Source organism: Bradysia coprophila, assembly GCF_014529535.1.
Source record: "Bradysia coprophila strain Holo2 chromosome IV unlocalized genomic scaffold, BU_Bcop_v1 contig_5, whole genome shotgun sequence".
NCBI lineage: Eukaryota > Metazoa > Arthropoda > Insecta > Diptera > Sciaridae > Bradysia > Bradysia coprophila.
Window position 1 is genome coordinate 9,063,963 of NW_023503374.1, and position 21,299 is coordinate 9,085,261.

The 21,299-nt window shown below is 37.0% G+C and overlaps 2 protein-coding genes across 2 annotated transcripts; one reads left to right on the forward strand and one right to left on the reverse strand.

Annotated features, from left to right (window-relative positions):
- Positions 1 to 6,931: 6,931 nt before the first annotated feature.
- LOC119072066 (probable alpha-L-arabinofuranosidase A) lies at positions 6,932 to 9,444 on the reverse strand. The gene is made up of 4 exons (XM_037177201.1): positions 9,201 to 9,444; positions 7,978 to 9,074; positions 7,819 to 7,915; positions 6,932 to 7,728 (listed from the first exon to the last, which is right to left on the reverse strand). The coding sequence occupies exons 1-4, from the start codon at positions 9,346 to 9,348 to the stop codon at positions 7,031 to 7,033; spliced, it is 2,040 nt and encodes a 679-aa protein (XP_037033096.1). The 5' UTR covers positions 9,349 to 9,444; the 3' UTR covers positions 6,932 to 7,030.
- A 9,841-nt stretch (positions 9,445 to 19,285) lies between these two features.
- On the forward strand, positions 19,286 to 21,058 carry LOC119072079 (odorant receptor 33b-like). Its single transcript, XM_037177230.1, has 4 exons — positions 19,286 to 20,044; positions 20,110 to 20,200; positions 20,668 to 20,931; positions 20,987 to 21,058. Exons 1-4 carry the CDS (start codon positions 19,305 to 19,307, stop codon positions 21,038 to 21,040), a joined length of 1,149 nt encoding a protein of 382 aa, XP_037033125.1. The 5' UTR covers positions 19,286 to 19,304; the 3' UTR covers positions 21,041 to 21,058.
- Positions 21,059 to 21,299: the final 241 nt, after the last annotated feature.

Genomic DNA, 21,299 nt, shown 5'->3' on the forward strand with positions numbered 1-21,299 from the left:
AAAAATTTGGCACCTCTCTTGAGAGAATTCGTATGTAATTCTCTCCCATACCGTATCTCACCACAGGCATACCAACTAATCATTTCTCTGCCTTGAAGATGATCTATAATGTATGAACTGAGCACGTAGTCGTTGTCGGCACAATTGAGATAATCGCCATTGAGGAACGTAACAAATTTTGTTTGAGTGCTTTCGATCCACTGAAAGTACCAAAAATCAGTCGACGTCTAGGTATATTATTCCCTTGACTGAAAGACAGGGTCTCACACCAGAAAATACCGAAAAATGTGGGTAACAAAAAGGTTGACTGTGATTGAAAATGTATGAAACGCTACGAAAAACGTTTAATGTGGGTAAACAGTTTTTCGTTGGGGGCACGATAACTTCGAGATCATTGTCAATGTCGTTTGAACTGTCAAATAAGTTGTCATTTTCACAAAGCTAACCTCAAATCGAACAAAAAAAGTATTGGATGGTGAGACGCCACACAAATTTTCATACATTTCAAGGGGCGGCTCTGTGAACGAAACATCTTTTGAGGTTAGCTTTGTGAAATTGACAACTCATTTGACACTTTTTGAGAGAAGAAACCGCTATTTGACACTGATCTATTCTCAACCAATTTGAAGGATTCTTTTTTTTAAACACGTGGAATTAAAATCCCGAGGCTAAGTTCGAAGATGGGCTATGTAGGACTAAGAATCTGGAAGCTATCCGAGAAAAACGAGATTTTACACTGTTGATCATAGCCTCAATTAAAAAAGATTACTTTGATGAAACTTGATTTTGTTGCGTAGTGTGGGTAAATCACATAAGTTTGTTTGAAATTTGGTTGACCGGAGCGTGAGCTAGGTCCCTTGGAGTGAGCTCATATCCGGCTACTCGGCCGTACAGTGAATGTGATGTTTTTTTGCCAATATCTTCAGTAAACTTTGACCGAATTTCATGATTTTTTTTATTGTTTGAATGGTATTGACGAATGCAAAGCGTTACTACTATTTCCAGTTACTTAACAAAATGGCTGCCGACGGCCATATTGGATTTTATTAAAAACAATATAAATCGGTAAAAATGAAGTGAAATTTATCCGTTTTCGCCAATTTTTGTAAAATCTGATATGTACGTACTTGCACACTAAATAGCGTGTTGTGGAAAAATTTCTAGAATTAGGTCTTTGGACTGAGGCCGCTACTCGGCCTTAAGTGTTTTTTGCACATAAATCGAGTAAATCTCAAGCGATTTTTGCTAGTTTTTGTTTCATTTGAGAGATAATTGCATACCGAATGGAAAGTTAGCAAAAAATGTTGGGTTTCTAAAATAATGTCGTAAATTGTTGGTTTTATTTGAGAGGTACTTCGTACGGGCTTTCGTAATTGCGCTAACTATGCGTAATTTTAAAAATGAACACTTTCAGTAAATTTGATCATACCCAACTTGACTAGCATTTTGGTAACAGACGCATTAGAGGCTTGTAGACGCATTAGGGTTCCAGGCGTATTACGGCTACGGACGTATTATGGTTACGGACGAAATAGGATTACGGGTCGTACGGGGCTAAGTCGTAGCAAACGCTCCGACTGTTCTGATGCCTTGTTTTTTTTTTTTTGAAAAAGTCCTCGTTCCACATTCACAAAACATACTTCGCATCTACTCTGATGTAACAAAAAGGCAATCAAACAGAATAATAGACAGCTCACACAAGTCATATTTTATTTATGATTTACTGTTCAATGAGAACTCAAAAAGTGGTCAAAAATCATTCCACCTTACGCTCGATGGTTTCCAAAGAATTTTTTTTGTCAAATTTTACTGTCATTTGCGTGGAGTCATTAATATAGTAAATATATATATTAAATTTGACAAGTTTTTATGAATGCAACTGAAAAAATAAATTGGAATCAGAGATGCTTCTGAAGCTTAACAATAAGAAATGAAAATGCAATGAAATTGATCAAAAATACATTTAGAGAAGTGTCAGTCAAGGGACCTGACCCGCCCAAAAGGTGGGACCTAGTGGCTTGTATAATTCAGACGTTTGTTTTACCATTAATTATTATTTTATTAAACAGGTTCTATTAAATATTCTTCAAATCTGTTTTAATGTTTCTACTCGTTGAGTTTACTTTGTAACATGTTATAGCTATGTATGTAGTAAAGTCATGCATTTCAGTTTCAGAGTTGTTGACGAAAATCGAATTGTTTACCCTTCTTGTTCAATTTGATCAAAACAATTACATGTTGTGGAATAGTATGTTATGTCACTGTTTGTAAATATTTATTTAGGCAAGTGTGAGGTTTGCGGAATGAGCCGACGGCGAGAGGAGTAATCACACGTGCCTAAACAAGCATTTACATGCAGTGACGTAACACATTTTACATGTTTGTGGACGGTAAATGCATTGTCCCTGTCACAAGCGGTGATGTAAACTGCACTTTACCGTGCATAAGCATGTAAAATTATGTATCTGTCTGGAACGATAATCTCGAGCTTATCCCTCTAGGGAGTTTTTGTTTATCTCGATATATCTGTTCTCGACAGATAAAATATGATATGCACCTATTGCCGAACTGTTATTTTGACGTGTAGGCATTATGGCCCACGCCTTCGGCTAGGGCAATAATGTGCTACACGTCAAAATACCAATTTTGGCAACAGGTGCATAATATATAATAACGCACTGTCAGTGGTTTTAGTTGATGTGCGATATTTTTTTACTGCAACAAACCGAGTTGCTATAAATTAAGCACAGTTCCACATGTAAATGTGTATTGCATGTGTGAGAAATTAGGGTGACTCGCTATCGGCTCTTACACTGCTGTAATCTACTATTAATTTTGAAGAATTTAAAAAATGTTGTTAACCTTTTGACTATGATTTTGTTTACGTGAATCACGGAGTACTTATTTATGACATCGAGTGCAAAGTACTGTATTAGGCTCTAGATGTTTAATTATGACACGAGGCCGTAGGTATCTAAAGTTTGCAAATTTTGCATATTATGATGCTGAATGGCATAAAGTACGTTTGTGCAATTCAGTGATGATATTTGTAACTTACGCAATGAACGTTTTTTATCGCACTAGTGCGATAAATGATTTGCAAGGGGTTTTATCGCACTAGTGCGATAAAAGCAACGTGTTACTGACGACACACTAAGATAATCTTTATGCTGGTATATTATCGCACACCATATCTGACATCTGATTACTGTTGCATGAATAACTATTTCAGGTTTTAAGTTTACATCGATTAGAAACCAGTTGTATAATTTGCAATTTTTAAATAATTCATTAAACCGAATATATAAAAACCATCGACATGAAATACCTGGAGAGACAGTCGAGTGCAAACTTTCAAACATTAAAAATGTCGTTCGTTGCCACAGTTGTTGGAAAATTAAATCCACTAACCGTTGCGTCACAATGGAAAATTTTATCGACAATTTCCAAGAGGTACAGCTCAAGTACTGGCTATTCCGCGGAAGAAATTGAGAAATTCAGAAAAACATTCCGCACCATGCCATCTTATGAGGAATCTATTGCTTCCAAGGACCTGATACCTTTTCTTCAGTCAATTCATTTCGTCAAACCCCGGGAAACTTACCAACAGTACATTGAATTTGTAGACAAGGTGTTGGGCGGACGATTGCCTTTGACTGAATCTATGAAATATCTTCAAACTCAACATGACCCGAGTCTACTATTGAACGAGTATCTGAAAAGCATGGATCGCGACAACGATGGCTACGTTTCAAAAGTGGAATTCGAGTTTGGAATGGAAACGGTTAGACTTCATGAACCGAGAGTCAGGAATATTTCATACGAAAAATTCGTGAAAGAAGCTGACGCTAACAATGATGGTAAAATTAGTGTTTCCGAGTGTAGAGATTGGTTAAAAAAGAATATTGTGAAATAGCATGATGATTTGACAAATTGACTATGCGTGAACATTGAATTAGGAGTTGAGGAATGGCGAATAAGACTTTTTGTGTGCTCTAACATAAAGACATCAGTTCATTTAAAAATTAATTTTGAATTGAAACTTCATATGTCAGCTGCTGGACTGCATATTACACTTTCGTGATTCTACAAAATAAGGTTGGAACCGGTTGGAACACATAAAGTTAAAATGTATTTCATATAAAAGTGCGTCCATTTCCATCATCATTCCTCGTACCTCTAATTCAATGTGCGTGAATACTCTACGATTTGTTATAAAGGCAGAACATGAAAAATAAAATGAGAATTTTACGGTACGGAAAGAGTTTTTGCTTAGAATATTTTTTTTGTTTTTACTTTGTAGCGGATAAGAGGCATCGATGCTCTGCTTTCCACCAGAATTCATTTTCAAAAATGTACGACCCCTTGTAATCAACCAATGGTACAAAACTTTATTTTACCTGGTCGATTACAATGTACGATCACGAATGTGTTAGCTTTCAAAATTAAATAGATTTGGTTGTAGTAGTTTGACCAGCTCTGAAAAAACTGAGCAGTTTATGAAAATTTCGTTAAACGTGCTCACGTTTCTCAAAGTCGGTCGAACACGGTTATTTAAAGCTAACACATTCGTGGTCGTCATTGCGGTCGTACATTTTTCGAAAAGGTTTCTGATGAAAATATATCATCAAAAATGAAATACGAGACACGCAAATGTAGGCTACAATTTTAGCTAAGTACCGATGCCTCTTAACTAATATCGTTCAATTACTCAGGCGTTGGTTGGTTGAAAGCGAGAAGATTTTATTTAGGTTGTTGTTTTGATTAATCCCGACAATTATACATTTTTTTAATTTAGGCTATGATTTATGTCTATAATGATAAAACATTGTGTCATAGTAACAACAAATAACATTTACATAAAATTAAAATAGTTTTTCATGTTCATAAAGAATTTGTTTTTTAATGTATCACGCTTGTGAGTCGCTAAATAAAGGGCAGACTACATACATACAGCAAATCAGTACAGTAAAACTGCTGGACTACTATTACTTCCACTTTTTGACAACGTGATGATTTTCAAGTGCAATTTTCTTATTTTTGGTCTTGCAACAAACTTAGTAGCACTAGGACAGTATGAAAGACGTGAAGTATTATACTGCATTTTTGAAAAATTAGAGTGGCTCGCCTTTGGCTCCTATTGTTGGTTTACATATGAAGGTTCTCCCAACTCTACTATAGTTCGATGTCATAAATAACTATTTCAAGAGGGTTTTAGCTTTTAGCTTTTTCGACCTTTTACACTTACTGACCTCGTTCGGGCTACAACTCGCGTTTATCAACAAGAAATTGACTCAAAAAATTTTAGAAAGAAAATTATGCCAAAAACATCATACAAAGTGGAGATGATTATGGTTTCTCCGTTGTGAATTCTATTCTTTCAGGACATAGTTAGGAAGACATAAAATTTCTAGCCAGAAAACTTTTTGGCAAAAACAGCATCGCTTTTTAGTGAAAAAAATCAAGTTCTTATCGCATTTGAAGTAGATCAAGGTTTAAGATCCGTTTTTCGATAGGTCTATGCGTTTTTAGCCTGAGGAAATTTTGCTCAATCGAATCTCGAATCACTTAATTACAGTCAATGTACACGAACGAGCTTCATTCCTCAGACCATTGACACCACTGCTTTTACTGTAATCGACAACTATTTTTTAAGACGTGGACTGTATGAAAGTTAACAGCGACAAGATGCCTCGATGTAAAAAAATATTATTTATTTTTTGTATTCTTTTCTATCAAGCAGCCAGTTCCAACCTGCTTCATAGACATACAACAAAATTAATTAATTAATTAATAACAAAATATTCTTCTTTTAAAACTATTTTAATTTTGGTCAGATGTAATAACTTGAGATGACTTATATTATTTTATTGTTTCACCATCTGATGGACGATTTTGTTTGTCTGCATGACGGAAACTACATTTTCAGGTTTTATCTTTATAGACCTTCGATTAGAAACCAGTTGAATATTTTGAATATTTAAAAAAAAATTAATTGAACCGAATATTATAAAAACCATCTACATGAAATACCAACAGAAACAGTTGCCTACAAACTTTCAAACATTAAAAATGTCGTTCGTTGTCACAGTCGCTGGAAAATTAAATCCACCAATCGTTGCATCACAATGGAAAATTCTATCGACAATATCCAAGAAATTCAGCTCGAGTATTGGTTATTCCCCGGAAGAAATTGAGAAATTCAGGAAAGTGTTCCGCACCATGCCCTCCTACGAAGAATCCATTTCATCCAAGGACCTCATACCTTTTGTTCAGTCAATTAATTTCGTCAAGCCAACGGAAACTTACCAACAGTACATTGAATTTGTAGACAAGGTATTGGGCGGACGATTGCCCTTGACTGAAGCTGCGAAATATCTTCAAACTGAACATGACCCGAGTCTACTATTGAACGAGTATCTAAAAAGCATGGATCGCGACAACGACGGGTACGTTTCGAAAGAGGAGTTTGAGTTTGGAATGAAAACGGTTAGAATACATGATCCGAGAGTCAGGAATATTTCTTACGAAAATTTCGTTAAAGAAGCGGATGTTAACAAGGATGGCAAAATTAGTGTTTCCGAGTGTAAAGATTGGTTAGAAAAGAATGTTGGGTCAGGCAAGTAACGAAGTGCGTGAATATTTAACGATTTTTCTTACAAAAGCAAAACAATAAATAAAATGAAAAATTTTATCTTCGCTTGGAAAATAATTTAGTTTCTACTTTGTAGCCAGTGAACTAAAATCGTTAAAATTTACTGTTTTTAAATAAATTTCAATAAACAAATAAACAACCGAACTGTGTCTAAATTTCAATCAGCTGTTTTATCAGTAGGTTTGGTCGTCTTTTTCACTCATGCAAACACAATGCTGCCGTAATTTGTAAGAAAAACAATTTCCAATTACGGCAGAATGCTCGATCACACGGGTATAGTGGTAACTTACCAGTGGTAAGAACGTATTTATTTGAACTTTTCATCAATTTACTACAGAAAAAGCTTATCTATGAATCATACCTGCAACAAATCCATTACATCTTGGTAGTGTAAAATAACATTGTTGTTGATGTGACGGCGAGTAACATAAGTAAGAGATAGTTGGTCAGAGGACCATTGCCACCACCTGAACATGACCCATCACCGGTAAATTTAATTTCGAAAATTGTCAGTGAATAAGCTGGTGCATTGAAAGTAAATCCACCGGTGGTAGTTGTGAATGCTGATTCTTTTGGCGAAATTTTCATCGGCACTTGTAAGCTATTGCTGTCAAATCTGGCACCAGTCAATACAGTAACCTTTCCGCCGTCCGTACGACATATTCCCATCAAATCTGTGTCAACACTTACAGCAGTCGCTCCATTATTTACCGCTTTAATAACAATCGTATTCGTCACTGTGTCGAGAACAGCGGAATGGAAAAATGTTGCATTTGTGCCATCAAAATCACTTGGTATGTAAATATTTCCGCGTTTGGTGCTAAACAAATGTTGAACCCACCACGCCGGCGTTGCGTAACTTGAAAGGCCGTCGAAGTAAATCCCGTTCGGTGTCCATCGCAAATCGTTAACATTGCTTAAGAGTGGAGCGTAGCTCGACATAATTATCAGGTCCGCGTTTCTTTCCATGCTCATCAGAAATGAAGCGTCCTCTAATGCTGCACCAAGATGAGGAATGACCAGTTCACCGGTATAATTATAGTCACCGTCACGTGTTGCATATTCTCCTATGTCTGGAAGTGGTGTTTTTTGTTAAGTTTTATTGTCGATGAACAGTGTTCATTGAACACGACAAACGTCGTGCATTTCAAATTTTCACTTACACACTTTCGAACCATCTCTTGGCCAATCATCATACAAAGTATGACGCTGAGGAAATCCACCTAAGGCGACATAATAGTGATCATCTCGCACAGGTACCTGTAACAATTTAAACGAATTTGGTTCACTTAGCCATCCATAAAATATTTTTGCAAATATACCGGCCGACTTTCAGCATAATCTGAGCCAATGATAGTAATTTGAGGAAATTTTGCTCTAATAGCATCATAAAATAAGGGATATCGTTCATTATAAGTGCGCGAAAAATAATCTTCGTTCCCAATTTCAATATAAGGCAGTGGAAACGGATTTGGATGTCCGTTGGCTGCTCGAATTGATCCCCATTTTGAGCTAGTGTCACCTATAGCATATTCAATTGCATTCAGAGCACTTTCAACAAATTCGCCTATTTCTTCTAGAGGATGACTGTATGCACCATTTGCTAGTCCAGAATAGACGCAAATAACTGCTGTGGCATTGAGCTCTTCGGCGAACTCTAAATACTCCAACATACCGACTCCGTTACTCGCATAGTAGCCCCATGTGCCAATATAACCTGGTCGCTCTTCAATTGGTCCAAGAGTCTCCTCCCAAACATATCGAATTACTTCGTCACCTACTTTAATCCCCTGAATAAATGACCCACCCGGAAATCTCATGATTGAAGGTCTGGCTGCTGCTAATTTTTCGGCAATATCTATTCTTAGTCCGTTCGGTTTGTTTCGCCATGTGGGTGGATATAACGATACTAGTTGGAAGAAGATTTGAGTTCCTTCGTCAATAATTGCACTGGCAGTTGCTTCAATCGATATCACGAAAACTACGTCTAACGTTGGAGATTGGATAAGTGCAGCAGTTGGGACAAGTGAAACTTCGTATTTTTGGAATGTCGATGAAATCTGTGGAACGACAGCTGATGCGTAAATAATGCTTCCATCAGAAGACTCAATGGTCACTGTCAAAGGACCATTAAAATTCGTTGCAGATTTTGCATAAAACGAAGCATTGTAAAAAGTGTAATCGGGTCGGATCGGAATGCCCCAATAACCAGTATTTAGAATACCAACACGGTCTCCATTTGTTACTCGGGAGTTAACTTGGAGTCTTAAACTTGTGTTGAGCACTTCATTTAAGGGATTATCCGATGAAATGCTGATACTTGCTTGTGCTGAGCCTGAAGTCACGGCGCCATAACCTTCAAGATTATTTGTTCCTCTTGGATTGAGTCCTCTGTTTTTGATTAGTTCAGCATGAAGACCTAATGAGACAAATTAAATTTCAAGTACTTAATCAAGAATACTACTGAATCTGCAGAATCATTTTTACTATCTTTACTTTATATTAACCATCCATCAGACTGAATCACATCGATTTACACACTCACCTCCATCTAATGCATGATTGATTTCTTCAAGGAATATTCCAAAAAGTTCTGGACCAATTTCGTGAGCCGGATGTTCAACATGGACAGTAAGCGTCGCACTATAGGCACTCGATATGAGCAGGGATACAATCAGCGCTAGTGTAGACATTTTCGTCGTTCATGTGAAACTGACATGATTACGTTATTATTTTTTACGTTTTCGCATTCGCTTTGAGTGGCTTGTATTATCATAAAGATACGAACGATACGCCCGCCGTTGTTTTTATTATGGCTACATGCATCTAAGACCAAAGCAGTGTAATATACACTTAACTTTGATATATGGTTCGTGCTGATCTTTATTTCGATAGGGTAAGTACAGCTATTCACTCAAAAATAGTTGGGGTACATGTTCAACGTCTGAACATGAAACACGAGGAAAACTCTTGGAAAATTGACACCTTAGAGTCTGTACTCTTTCGGATTTCTTGCTCCGCTTGCAAATTATGCTATCTACGTTTTCTTTTTAGAAACAAGGCTTCTTTTTGTGAGTGGGCCAGGTTAGTGAATGCAATAAACTGTACTTTAGTTGACATATTACTGAGTCTAAGGGTATTTTTCGTACGGAAGAAGTATCTAACAAATCTTTATATTGTAAGGAGCAAGGGAGCTGAGCTTTCAGATGTCAAGTGTTTATTAGAAAACGAGGGAACGATGAACGATAAAAATTTGAGTACTGTGTTGCGTAATGGTAATTTATGCAACCGAGTGAGAAATGCTTTTTTAGGCACCTGTAGATCAGTCACTAGAGGCCGCAGGCTGAGTGTGACAATACACATCGTTTTTCTAAAAAAGCTTTATACTTTTAGTCTTCGAGTTGTAAGAAGTTGAGTTTTGTAGCACGGGATCAAAGTTTTCCATACGAGCTTAACTAGAAGAAATTCTGTTTACCTGTCTGTAATAATAAATTACCTGATGACCGTTTGTGTTAATTTTCATTTCAGCGGGACTTACATGCATAACTTATACATAATTGTTTTGGACATTGTTTACTTTTCATTCAGTAGCAAGTGGCGTGGCATAATGTTCAATTTGTTAATTAAACAGTCTACAGAATCGCAATCTTTTCATAATTCATCTTAATGACTACTAATCAAAGAAGCAAATCCACACTTACAAAACAAAATGTGTGATGAGTCCGATGAGTCAATAATATTATCTTTGTCTTTTACTGAATTTGAGAAAGTTGAAAACAAACTTATTTTAATTTGTCTAATTAAATGCCAAATCCGGCAGAATCGCGTTCCAAAATCAAATCAACCTATAAAATCATGACACCACACATCGATGCCAGTTGCTTCTTTATTTACATTTTTTACTTTAATTTTTTAAGTTCTTTTCGTATTCAGAGGTGTTTTTTTTTAGATTTCGTCAGTTTGAGCCGACCATTTCTGATCGGCGCACACAGATCTTGGGATCCTTTGTGCTACTCAGTCATCATTAAAATCTTTTGGAAGCCCTTTTCCGGACCTACTCTCCACACATCAACCTCTCCCGACCTTTCTAAATCGCAAGCCTCATACCAAAGCCAGCGGCCGGGTGTCGAGGACATTCCAGGTATTCTACACATTTGAAGAATCGTTAAAATTCTCCTGCTTGTGCCTCGACTAAGACCTTTTTTCAAAATTCTTTTTTTCCCCGATTGGTATCGACAAAAGTAAGGTCAAGTTCGAAAATGGGCTGGGCATGGTAGGGTCGGCCCCTCCAGAGCTAGGGCCCTATAGGTGTTTTTCAGTCTTTCGACGATATCTACCGAAATACGCACGCAATAGCTGCTTGTGATATATTAAATGACAGTATTGACGAGTAGAACAAAGTTGCTGAACATTGTTTTTGGGTAAGATGCAACGTGGGCTTGTTGGGAGGGCTCAAAGGTCGTTACTCGGCCCTAAGTGTTTTTTGCACATAAATCGAGTAAATCCCAACCGATTTTGCTAGTTTTTGTTTCATTTGAGAGGTAATTGAATACCCAATGGAAAGTTGGCAAAAAATTTTGGGTTTCTAAAATAATGTCGTAAATTGTTGGTTTTATTTGAAAGGTACTTCGTACGGGCTTTCGTAATTGCGCTATGCGCAATTTTAAAAATGAACAGTTTCAGTAAATTTGACAATGCCCAACTTGACTTGCATTTTGGTAACAGACGCATTCTTCCGGGCTTATTAGGGCTGCGGACGTATTATGGTTGAGGACGAAATAGGATTACGGGTTGTACGGGGCTAAGTCGCAGCAAACGCTCCGACTGTTCTGATGCCTTGTTTTGTATTGTTATCAACCAGGCTTTATGAATCGTGTCTAAATGCCACTGACATTTAATGTCATCCATCAGAAGTTTATTTTAGAGAATATTCTTTTGAATTTCGACTGACGGAAATCGGCGCTATTTTTTCCGGGACTTTCTTATATACTACCACTACATATAAGAAAGTTCCGAAAAAAATAGGGCTGATTTCGGTCAGTCGAAATTCAAAAGAATCCCTCTTAGCTGTTCACGAGTGACTTAGGAATATCCAGCGACATTACAACAGGTATTTTCTATCGTCTACACTTCTCCATCCCTCTACTTCCCAAATATTCCCAAAATTCCCAAATATTCCCAAATATCTTCAAATATTTCCAAATATTCCCAAAAATTCCCAAATTTTCCCAAATATTCCCAAATATTACCAAAAATTCCCAAATATTCCCAAATATTTCCAAAATTCTCAAATATTTCCAAAATCGATAACCAAATAATAAGCCATCTAAGACATCTATTCGCGAAGTAGCAAAGCGTATTTATATCGGCAGACTTGAAGAAGAGAATATGATAGAAAATAATTGCCGTTCTACGGACTCAACTCTACTGGATCATCTCTTTTCTAGAATCAGGGCCAGTACCGGACTGGCTCGAAAAAGCCCATCGGGGGCTCCATGCAACTCAATTTAAAAAGGCCCACAAATTAAAAATTCTCATTCAAAAATCCAAAAGGCCCATCGGGAATTCCCCGAATTCACCATATGGCCAGTCCGGGCCTGATCAGGGCCGACTAAAACTAGATTTATTTATCAGAAATCAATTTAGGGACTTAGATGACAAGACAAGGTTTTTGAAGTCAAAGCAAAAATTTGGAACCTCGGACGTAATGTGCTTGACGTGATTAGACAATGTCAATGCATATTCCTTATGAGCGAAGTGTTATTTTCATTGCACTTAAATTTTTTGGGGTTCCTCCATCAGCTTAAAACAGGTCATTCTGTGTATTAAAAATTTTATAATGATAATATCCACTGATCGTTCAAATATTTAAAGGGTAGTTCCTGAGTGAAAAGACGTCTGCGTCTTTACGACGTCCTCAATTCAGTTCAATATTTGGGAATATTTGTGAATTTTTGGGAATATTTGGGAATTTTGGGAATTAATTCCCAAATAATAGGCCCTGAGCCATATCCAAGGCAAACATGTAATTTTCGCTCACTGGAACGGTCCCGTTGGCGAACCATATCCAAGGCAAAAACTTCCGTTCCACAAACCGATTGGAAGTTGAACCGGCGGTTGACACAAGGCAACAGAGTGTCAAAGCAACAACATAACTGCTGAGTGGGACATCAGCTAGGCATAGCAAAGCTTGTCGCAACTGCCTGTACACGATATTCCATTTCAATACAAATTCGCCTGACTTACCACGTACAAAACACAGTTCAGAGCAAATTTGACCGATTTACCTCGGAATATCGTTGACAGTTGATCACACCACTGCTATTGTATACGTACATAATGTGCATTGAAGACAATCGACGCGCCATATTTGCCCATATACAAAACTAAAATAATTCGGCCAGACTTTTTCCTTCCAAATTATTTCAGTGTATCGACCATACCAGCTTTGAAACTGGATGTTTAATTCCTGAAATCAAATTACAGGCTCAGAAAGTAAAACTTTGACCACCCACATCACGGCAAATAATGAAATAATTGTTGAGAACAAAGAACATATTCGCCATGTGTGTATCGATGCGGTGCAAACATTTTACTTTAAATTCACGAAGAACAAGGCACAATATACGGCGAAAACACTAAAATTTAGGCACAAGCTCAAAATATAGACTTCGGCAACAGCACTAAATTAAACATTTCGGCTAATACCAGCCTTATTCTTAGCGGAACAGCTCAGCCTATAGCACTACGATGCTTACTCGACCGTGGTCTAAACTAAACTTCAGAGGTGTTGCAATAACGTGTTGAGTTGGTCAGTACTTTTGGTGGAAAGACGAAAACGTTGATCTCTTTCGTTAAATTATGATCCAGAATTGTTATCATATTCTATATGTAGACCCGCAAGTCACGCACCTATATTTAACGGAATGGTTTGACTCCCGTGTTTTGGACCATCCGACAGGTACCTCGGTAATCATGCCCGCACGTTAGTAAGCGGGCGTGACGCAAGTCCACTACCAAAAATGTCTTGCAAAATTTTTTTTGGGGATGGCGGAGCATATTTACTGTATCAGGCGTCCCACTTGTCCGAAATGTCCTAAATGTCCGAAATTTTACACATTTGTCCGAAATTGTCCGAAATGTCCGAAATATTCTTCAAGACCTGACCAGAATTAAATATATAAACTAAAAAGTCTCATTTTCAAAAAAATTGCCTGCGGCGCGCTTCACAGAATTTTTAATTGAACTTTCAGTCTATCAATACCTTGTCCCTAAATTTTTATTCACTTGACTGTAAGTCATATGGGTCTTTATGGCAGAAAATACCAGAAAATGTGTATAGGTACCGCGATCACTATAGTTGAAAATTATGTGGAAATATGACGTTAAATATGAAACGTTAAATATGAAACGTTAAATGTGTAATATTTTTTTAACTTGAGTAAATCTAAATCGATTTTCAAAAACGTTTTGTTCGAAGGAGAACTGAATTCCTCAGATCAAGTTTTTAAATGGGCGTTATCAGCTCAATGGTCTGGTAGTAGTTCTCGAAAAACCGATATGCTCATTGTTTCTTTTCCTATGGAACACGATAACTAACTCAGCTATTTCAGCTAATTTTCTAGACCTGGTTTTCATTCAAAAAAGCATTTCCTCAAAAAAAAAAATCCTGTTTTTCTGATTATGGTACTCGGGCATAATGTTACAATTCTTCCTTCTAGTGAAATCAATAAATCAATATTAAGATAATAATATAACGAGTGAGCGCAGCGAATGAATATTTTAGAAAATAGCTGTAGCTCTAAAAGACAGCCACGTTAAGAGTTTCCTGCGTCACATCTTGGCTGACTCCAATATCTTTTTTAAGAATTTTTTCAGTATAGTCGACATTAAAAAATTTCGAATAGAAGGGAGAATATGATCGAATTTTTGAAGTAATAGTAGGAAAAGTAGACAAAAATTCCAACAGGTTTAATGGAAACTAATTACAAGATTCGCCTGTGGCGCATCGAAATTTTAACCTTGCTTGTGATCATTATTTCTTCCATCCTTCGATGAAATACATGCAAATGATGTAGGTCGACGAAGGAAGTGTATTGACTAAAAACCACATATTTGAGGAAATTATTCTATGCGAGGAAAATGTATTTCTCAGCATTTGTCCAAAGTTTGAGGAACGGAAAGAAGCCTGACCCGTATTCAACCTGGTTTTATTTAAACATACAGTCTCGCAAGGTTGAAATACGACATGTTTCTGATTCGGGAGTTGAGGTTTGTAATTGAATTCACAAGAATTTCGTTTGACAAACGAAGATCTGGATTTTTGTTTACCGAATTTTTATACAAAAATACCAAATCTAGATTTTCGTTTGTTAGACGAAATTTATATGGAACTATTACAGACCCTTACCTCAGAAACATGTCAGATATTATTCTTCCGCGACATGCATTAGTTAACCTACATCTTTAACACTATCTTTTCGTGAAGGTTTCAAGCCCTCTATTCAGGTTTATGATCTGTACAGCTACAGGTCATGTCAAATTATACTTTTAAAAAAAATCTCATCTCTCTCATCTCATATAAAGCCTTAGAATTTGTTGGTGGAATGGACTTAAATGACTTACAGACTTTTTCTAATGCGTAACTTTAGTGAAAATTAGAAAAAAAATGTCCGAAATTTTTGCAGAAAATGTCCGAAATTTTTATGAATTGTCCGAAATGTTCGAATTTCGGACGAGGCAAAATTTAGTGGGACGCCTGTATATACAGCAACTTTTTGACTTCTACCCCTTAGCTCCAATGACCCCAATTAAGATATCTAGGAATCTATACGAGTTCAACGAGCTATCACACGTTACTGCAGCTTCAAAATTGGCCGAGATATTGCAATACAAAATTTCGGCTTTCGTATGAAAAAATGCGAGTATCATTCCAAAAAAAAATGCAAAATTTCGTATTTTCATATAACTTAAATGGGTTGTGATGAAAGTTCATGGTTTGACCGTCGAAACTGATCGCCAGTGCCAATGTCAACATTTTCTTTTTGATTTTTCACTTCAATGATAATGATCTATTGAAATTGAGATATAGACTCAATAAACCAATTTATACAATAGGGCGTATCGAATTTTTAGAATTTTAAGGGCCGCGATAGCCTGTGTGCGGAAAACGTAGATCATTGAAAACTAATTCCAGGCACATGGTTGATGGATCCGAAGGTGCCCGGGAAGAAGTCCCCCCGGACGACTTTAACTTTCAAATGGTCATAACTCGGAAAGTTGAGAGTATTTCTGAAAACAATGTTCTAGCAGGATGTAGAGCGTTAAAAACTCTACAAAACTGCCAAAGAAACCGATGGTCCAAAAGGTGTGTCTGTCGAGGTTTTCTAACATCGAAAGTTCGACATTTTCGTTTTTGACTTTTATTTCCTGAGAGACAAATTATTAAGTTTAGCTTTTGGCATGAGGTTGTAGAGGAGGTCGAGTACTACCAGTACACTAGGCATTGTCCCGGTCGGCGATCCATCCGAAACCACTTTTTCAACATTAATGAATGAACTTTTTAAGTGTACCCACGTCGCCCACGAAGCCAGTGCAGACACTGTAACCGGTGTTGCTGAGTCGAAGTAACCTTGGCCAGTAAGTGCACATAATATTCCATAACAGTAGCTGAACTCTTTTACAAAATATTTGGGATCTCGATGTAGCACATTATATTGACACGGTATACCACGAAGTTCAACCTTTTGTAAAAATATCGAAAAATGTGTATTTGCAACGAAATCGACTTCTTACTACTGTTCGTGGGTCAAATAACTAATTAAAACGATTATTTGTTGTTTTTCTCACAAATTTCACTTTCTCAGATTTTGTAGTACAAAATGTGCTACACCGAATTCTTAAATATTTTGTAAAAGAGTTCAGCTACTGTTATGGAATATTATGTGCACTTACTGGCCAAGGTTACCTCGACTCAGCAACACCGGTTACATTGTCTGCAATGGCTTCGTGGGCGACGTGGGTACACTTAAAAAGTCCATTCAAAAATGTTGAAAAAGTGGTTTCGGATGGATCGCCGACCGGGACAATGCCTAGTGTACTGGTAGTACTCGACCTCCTCTACAACCTCATGCCAAAAGCTAAAGTTAATAATTTGTCTCTCAGGAAATAAAAGTCAAAAACCAAAATGTCGAACTTTCGATGTTAGAAAACCTCGACAGACACACCTTTTGGACCATCGGTTTCTTTGGCAGTCTTGAAGGGTTTTTAACGCTCTACATCCTGCTAGAACATTGTTTTCAAAAATACTCTTAACTTTCCGAGTTATGACCATTTGAAAGTTAAAGTCGTCCGGTGGGACTTCTTCCCGGGCACCTTCGGATCCATCAACCATATGCCTGGACTTAATTTTCAATGATCTACGTTTTCCGCACACAGGCTATCGCGACCCTTAAAATTCTCAAAATTCGATACGCCCTATTATACAACGTATACTACATGCCTGAAACATAAATAGTTTCACAAATTGTGTATTCTTCTTCTTCTTAAAATGACGCAAATCACAACCCATTGGCTACGTTAGTTAGTTAGTTCCTATGAAAAAGTGCGATTTCGTAGCTCGTAAACGTTTCGTACGATTTTCCTGAAATTTTGGTTACAGGTCAATCTCGGGCCGTAGATCAAAATAAGATTTTTAAAAATGGTAGTACGCAAGCGTTTTTGGAAGCTGGAGCTCCCGGAAGTTTATATTCAAATGTTATATAACAGCGTGTCTTGTGTGTGTAAGTGTGTGTGTGTGTTGTTTATTTTGATTCATGATCATTAAGTATAAACTTCCACTAGGTTGGTTCCTAAATTATGGAATGACAGCTGATTCCTCTGGCTCTTTCTAACTTCCATCAGCTTTTTTGATGGATTTGGGTTATTTCGACATGAGGGAGTTGTTCTAATGTTGGTTCCTAAATTATGGGATGACAGCTGATTCCTCTCGCAGTTCGTAACTTCCATCGGATTTTTTGATGTATTTGGGTTATTTTCGACATGGGAGAGGTGTTCCAAGGTTGGTTCCTAAATTTTGGGATGACAGCTGATTCCTCTGGCACTTCGTAACTTCCATCGGTTTGTTTGATGGATTTGGGTTATTTTCGACATGAGTGAGGTGTTCCAATGTTGGTTCCTAAATTTTGGGATGACAGATGATTCCTCTGGCACTTCCTAATTTCCATCGGATTTTTCGATGGATTTGTGTTATCAGGTGTTCCAAAGTTGGTCCCTAAATTGTGGGATGACAGATGAATTCTCTGTCACTTCCTAACTTCCATTGGATTTTTTGATGGATTTGGGTTGTTTTCGACATGAGTGAGATGTTCCAAGGTTGGTTCCTAAATTTTGGGATGACAGCTGATTCCTCTGGCACTTCCTAACTTCCATCGGATTTTTTGATGGATTTGGCTTATTTTCGACATGAGTGAGACGTTCCAAGGCTGGTTCTTAAATTTTGGAATGACACGTGATTCCTCTGGCACTTCCTGACTTCCTTGTGACGCAAATTTATTTTGGTAAAATTTCCTTTCACAAATTTTTTGGGTCAACTTTTGTTGATGAAACTTTTGCGTTCGGCGCACAATGCGTCACCCTCAGCGATATCAGTTATTTTGTAAGTAAGATAAAGGACATGCTTGCATCACATTTACCCTTTAAGGGTTTTTTGACTGATAGTAGATTACAGCAGTGCTCACGTAAACAGCATAAGTGCGAATTATATGGAGGTATCCGAGCCGCAGGCAAGGTACTGTTATTGCACTTGAGTTGTAGCCGTGTAGATGATTTTCGTTGAAAATAGCAACAATAAACTTGCAATCACTACCCACATTTTGCTTTCATATAAACGAAACTTTAGTGGGCACCAGCCGTAATGACGAATCTACTGACTATATACTGAGTATTATAGCCTGTAATAAAGATGTCCTTTTGTGAGCAATCTACATGGCAGTACATACACGATGTATATTATATTCATATTCAATGTACCCGTACAGTGCAGGCGAGAATAATTAGAAGCATGCAACGTTTTTCTCAAAAAAGGCGATGAAAGTTTTACTTTTCGTCACTGAGTTGAGCAAATAGTAATTTTCTTCCTTCCGCTGAACCTTTGGAACCCTCGGTTGTAAAAAATGTTGTGTTTACATTGAGAAAAAAGTTGGAAATTGTATTTTCTCTGGTGACTTGTCGCCCTTGCTACGCTACGCTCTCCAACTTTTTTCCCGCTGTGAACAAGTAACTATTTAAGAAAAGCAGCGTTGCAAGCCTACATTGACTCATAAAAAAGTTTTTGGTGATAATATTTCTCGTGCGGTGGTAAATCTAGTAAAAAATTGAAATCGATACTCGAAGCACAGAACATACGAACATGTCCAAAAATATCAGAAACTGTAGTACTTCTAAGTAATAATTTTGAATAGTTAATTGTGAAACATACAACATAAGTTAGACGACAATGTGACTGCGGTTGATCTACATTATTTATTGAAATTTAACTAAAGCGATGGTATTTCTTGCATCACAAAAAGATTGAAAAGAATGATCCAAGTTTCAGTATACAATCAACCATTGACTACTCAATACCTACGCAACATCACTAAATTCAAAGATGCATTTTACTCGAATTCATAAAGTAATCGATCAAATGATTTCTTTGTTTCATCGGATCGGGTTTTGGCATGAAGAGGAGAGGACTACCGTCAGCCAACTCAGAATTAAGTCATTCTATTGTATCTACCACGCGTCGTATGTCAGTTCATTCTTGATTGGAGCAATTAAAAAAGAAACAGTAGATGAAAGTATTTTCTTAGCGGAAGTGTCTGTTATTATTGCAGTTTTAACAATTAAATTTTGGATGTTGCTTTGGAAAAAGAAGCAAATAATGCAATTGCTAAATCGAGTTTGTGTCTTTTCGATTCGATATGACGAAGAGTTCACATTTTACAATGACAGAGTGGAAAAATTCATCAAATTTTTTATTATATTCGCATGTGCTACTATGGCCACTGCATTGGGATGTTTAATTTTCCCATTTATTGGGAATACGAAGTCTCTCCTTTTGAACATTGCGTTTCCATTTGATTGGAGAAATAGTGAAATTGGGTTTTGGATGGCGTACATTTACTTCAATACCGAAATGGCTGTATCGATTCTTGCGCTAGCGCTTTCCGTTATAATTTGGTATTTATTGCTGCAATGTTCCTTAAGATATAAAATTCTAGGTATGGAAATACAAACCATGGGAAGAATCACAGGTGAAGGTACAGTAAAAATGACGCAAAAGGAAAAAAACGCCATTTTTTATAAGGACTTAGTGGCGTCGATTAAAGCTCATCTTCATTTAAAAGAGTAAGTCCACAAATATGTCAAACACAATATTTCGCCTGATCAAAATTTTTCATTATCAAAAATAGAATAACCGACGAAGTGGAATCATTTTCATCGAAACTGTTTCTATTACAATTCGCGACCAGTGGCCTTTGCATTTGCTGTTCAATTTATTGCGTGGCATCAATACCCTCTCTAGCAACCAAACTATAAAAAATAAGGTGGTAAACATTGACAGTGTGCGCTGTCACAGAAAATTTTACACTTTTAAAAATAATTTAAATGAAGTATGAGCAGCGATGACCTTTTTTGTGTTGAAAATATTACGTCTACTGTCACCGTTTTGGTGTTCGAAAGTCAATAATTTGTGATTGTGATGTCTTTTTATGTGTCAGTTTGGTGTGCAAAAATGAAAGAAAGTTTAAAATTTGTCTTTTTCGTGTGACGTCGATATTGCTTTAAAAAAAAGCGCGGCACGGCAACTCCATTACAAAAAAAGTCAGTGTCAAATTTGTCAAAATAAGGTGGTATTTTGACTGCGTCAAAACGAAGTTTGGTTGCTAGAGAGGGTATTGGTGGCATTCGTTAAATTAACTCCGATTCCAGCAACTCTGAAGTTACTATAATTTTCGTTTACTTTGCAGAATGTTAGTACCAACGTTTTGGAACGACTCATTCATGTCTATACGTTTTTCTACAACATTTCGGAGTTGTTTATGATAACGTACTTCGGGAATGAAATTATGTTGTCGAGTAGTTGTCTTACATACAGTTTGTTCGAATCGGAATGGACCGAACAACCACATTCGACCAAGAAGTGCATAATCATTTTTGGTGAATATTTGAAGCGATCGCATGAGATGCTAATCGGTAAATTGTATCCGTTAACTTTGGACACATTTACTAGGGTATGTTTTACTCCGTTGGTCTGTCGGTTTGGGCAATGTTTCATTTTTATTGTAGATTTTAAAATCTTCGTACAGCTTGTTCAACATTCTAAAAAACACTAAGCAATGAAAATGGTGTGAGCAGAGGCTGGGTGATGATTATAATTTGGAACCCTTTGTTGTGAAAAACGGTGTGTTTACCTCGGGAAAAAAGTTGGATATTGCACTTTATCTGGTGACTTGTCGCCCTTGCTTCGCTCTGGCCACAAGCAACATCCTCGAAATGCAATTTCCAACTTTTTTCTTGCGTTGAACGAATAATTATTTAAGAATAGCAGCGTTGCAAGCTTATATTGACTTATATAAAAAGTTTTTGGTGATTAATAATG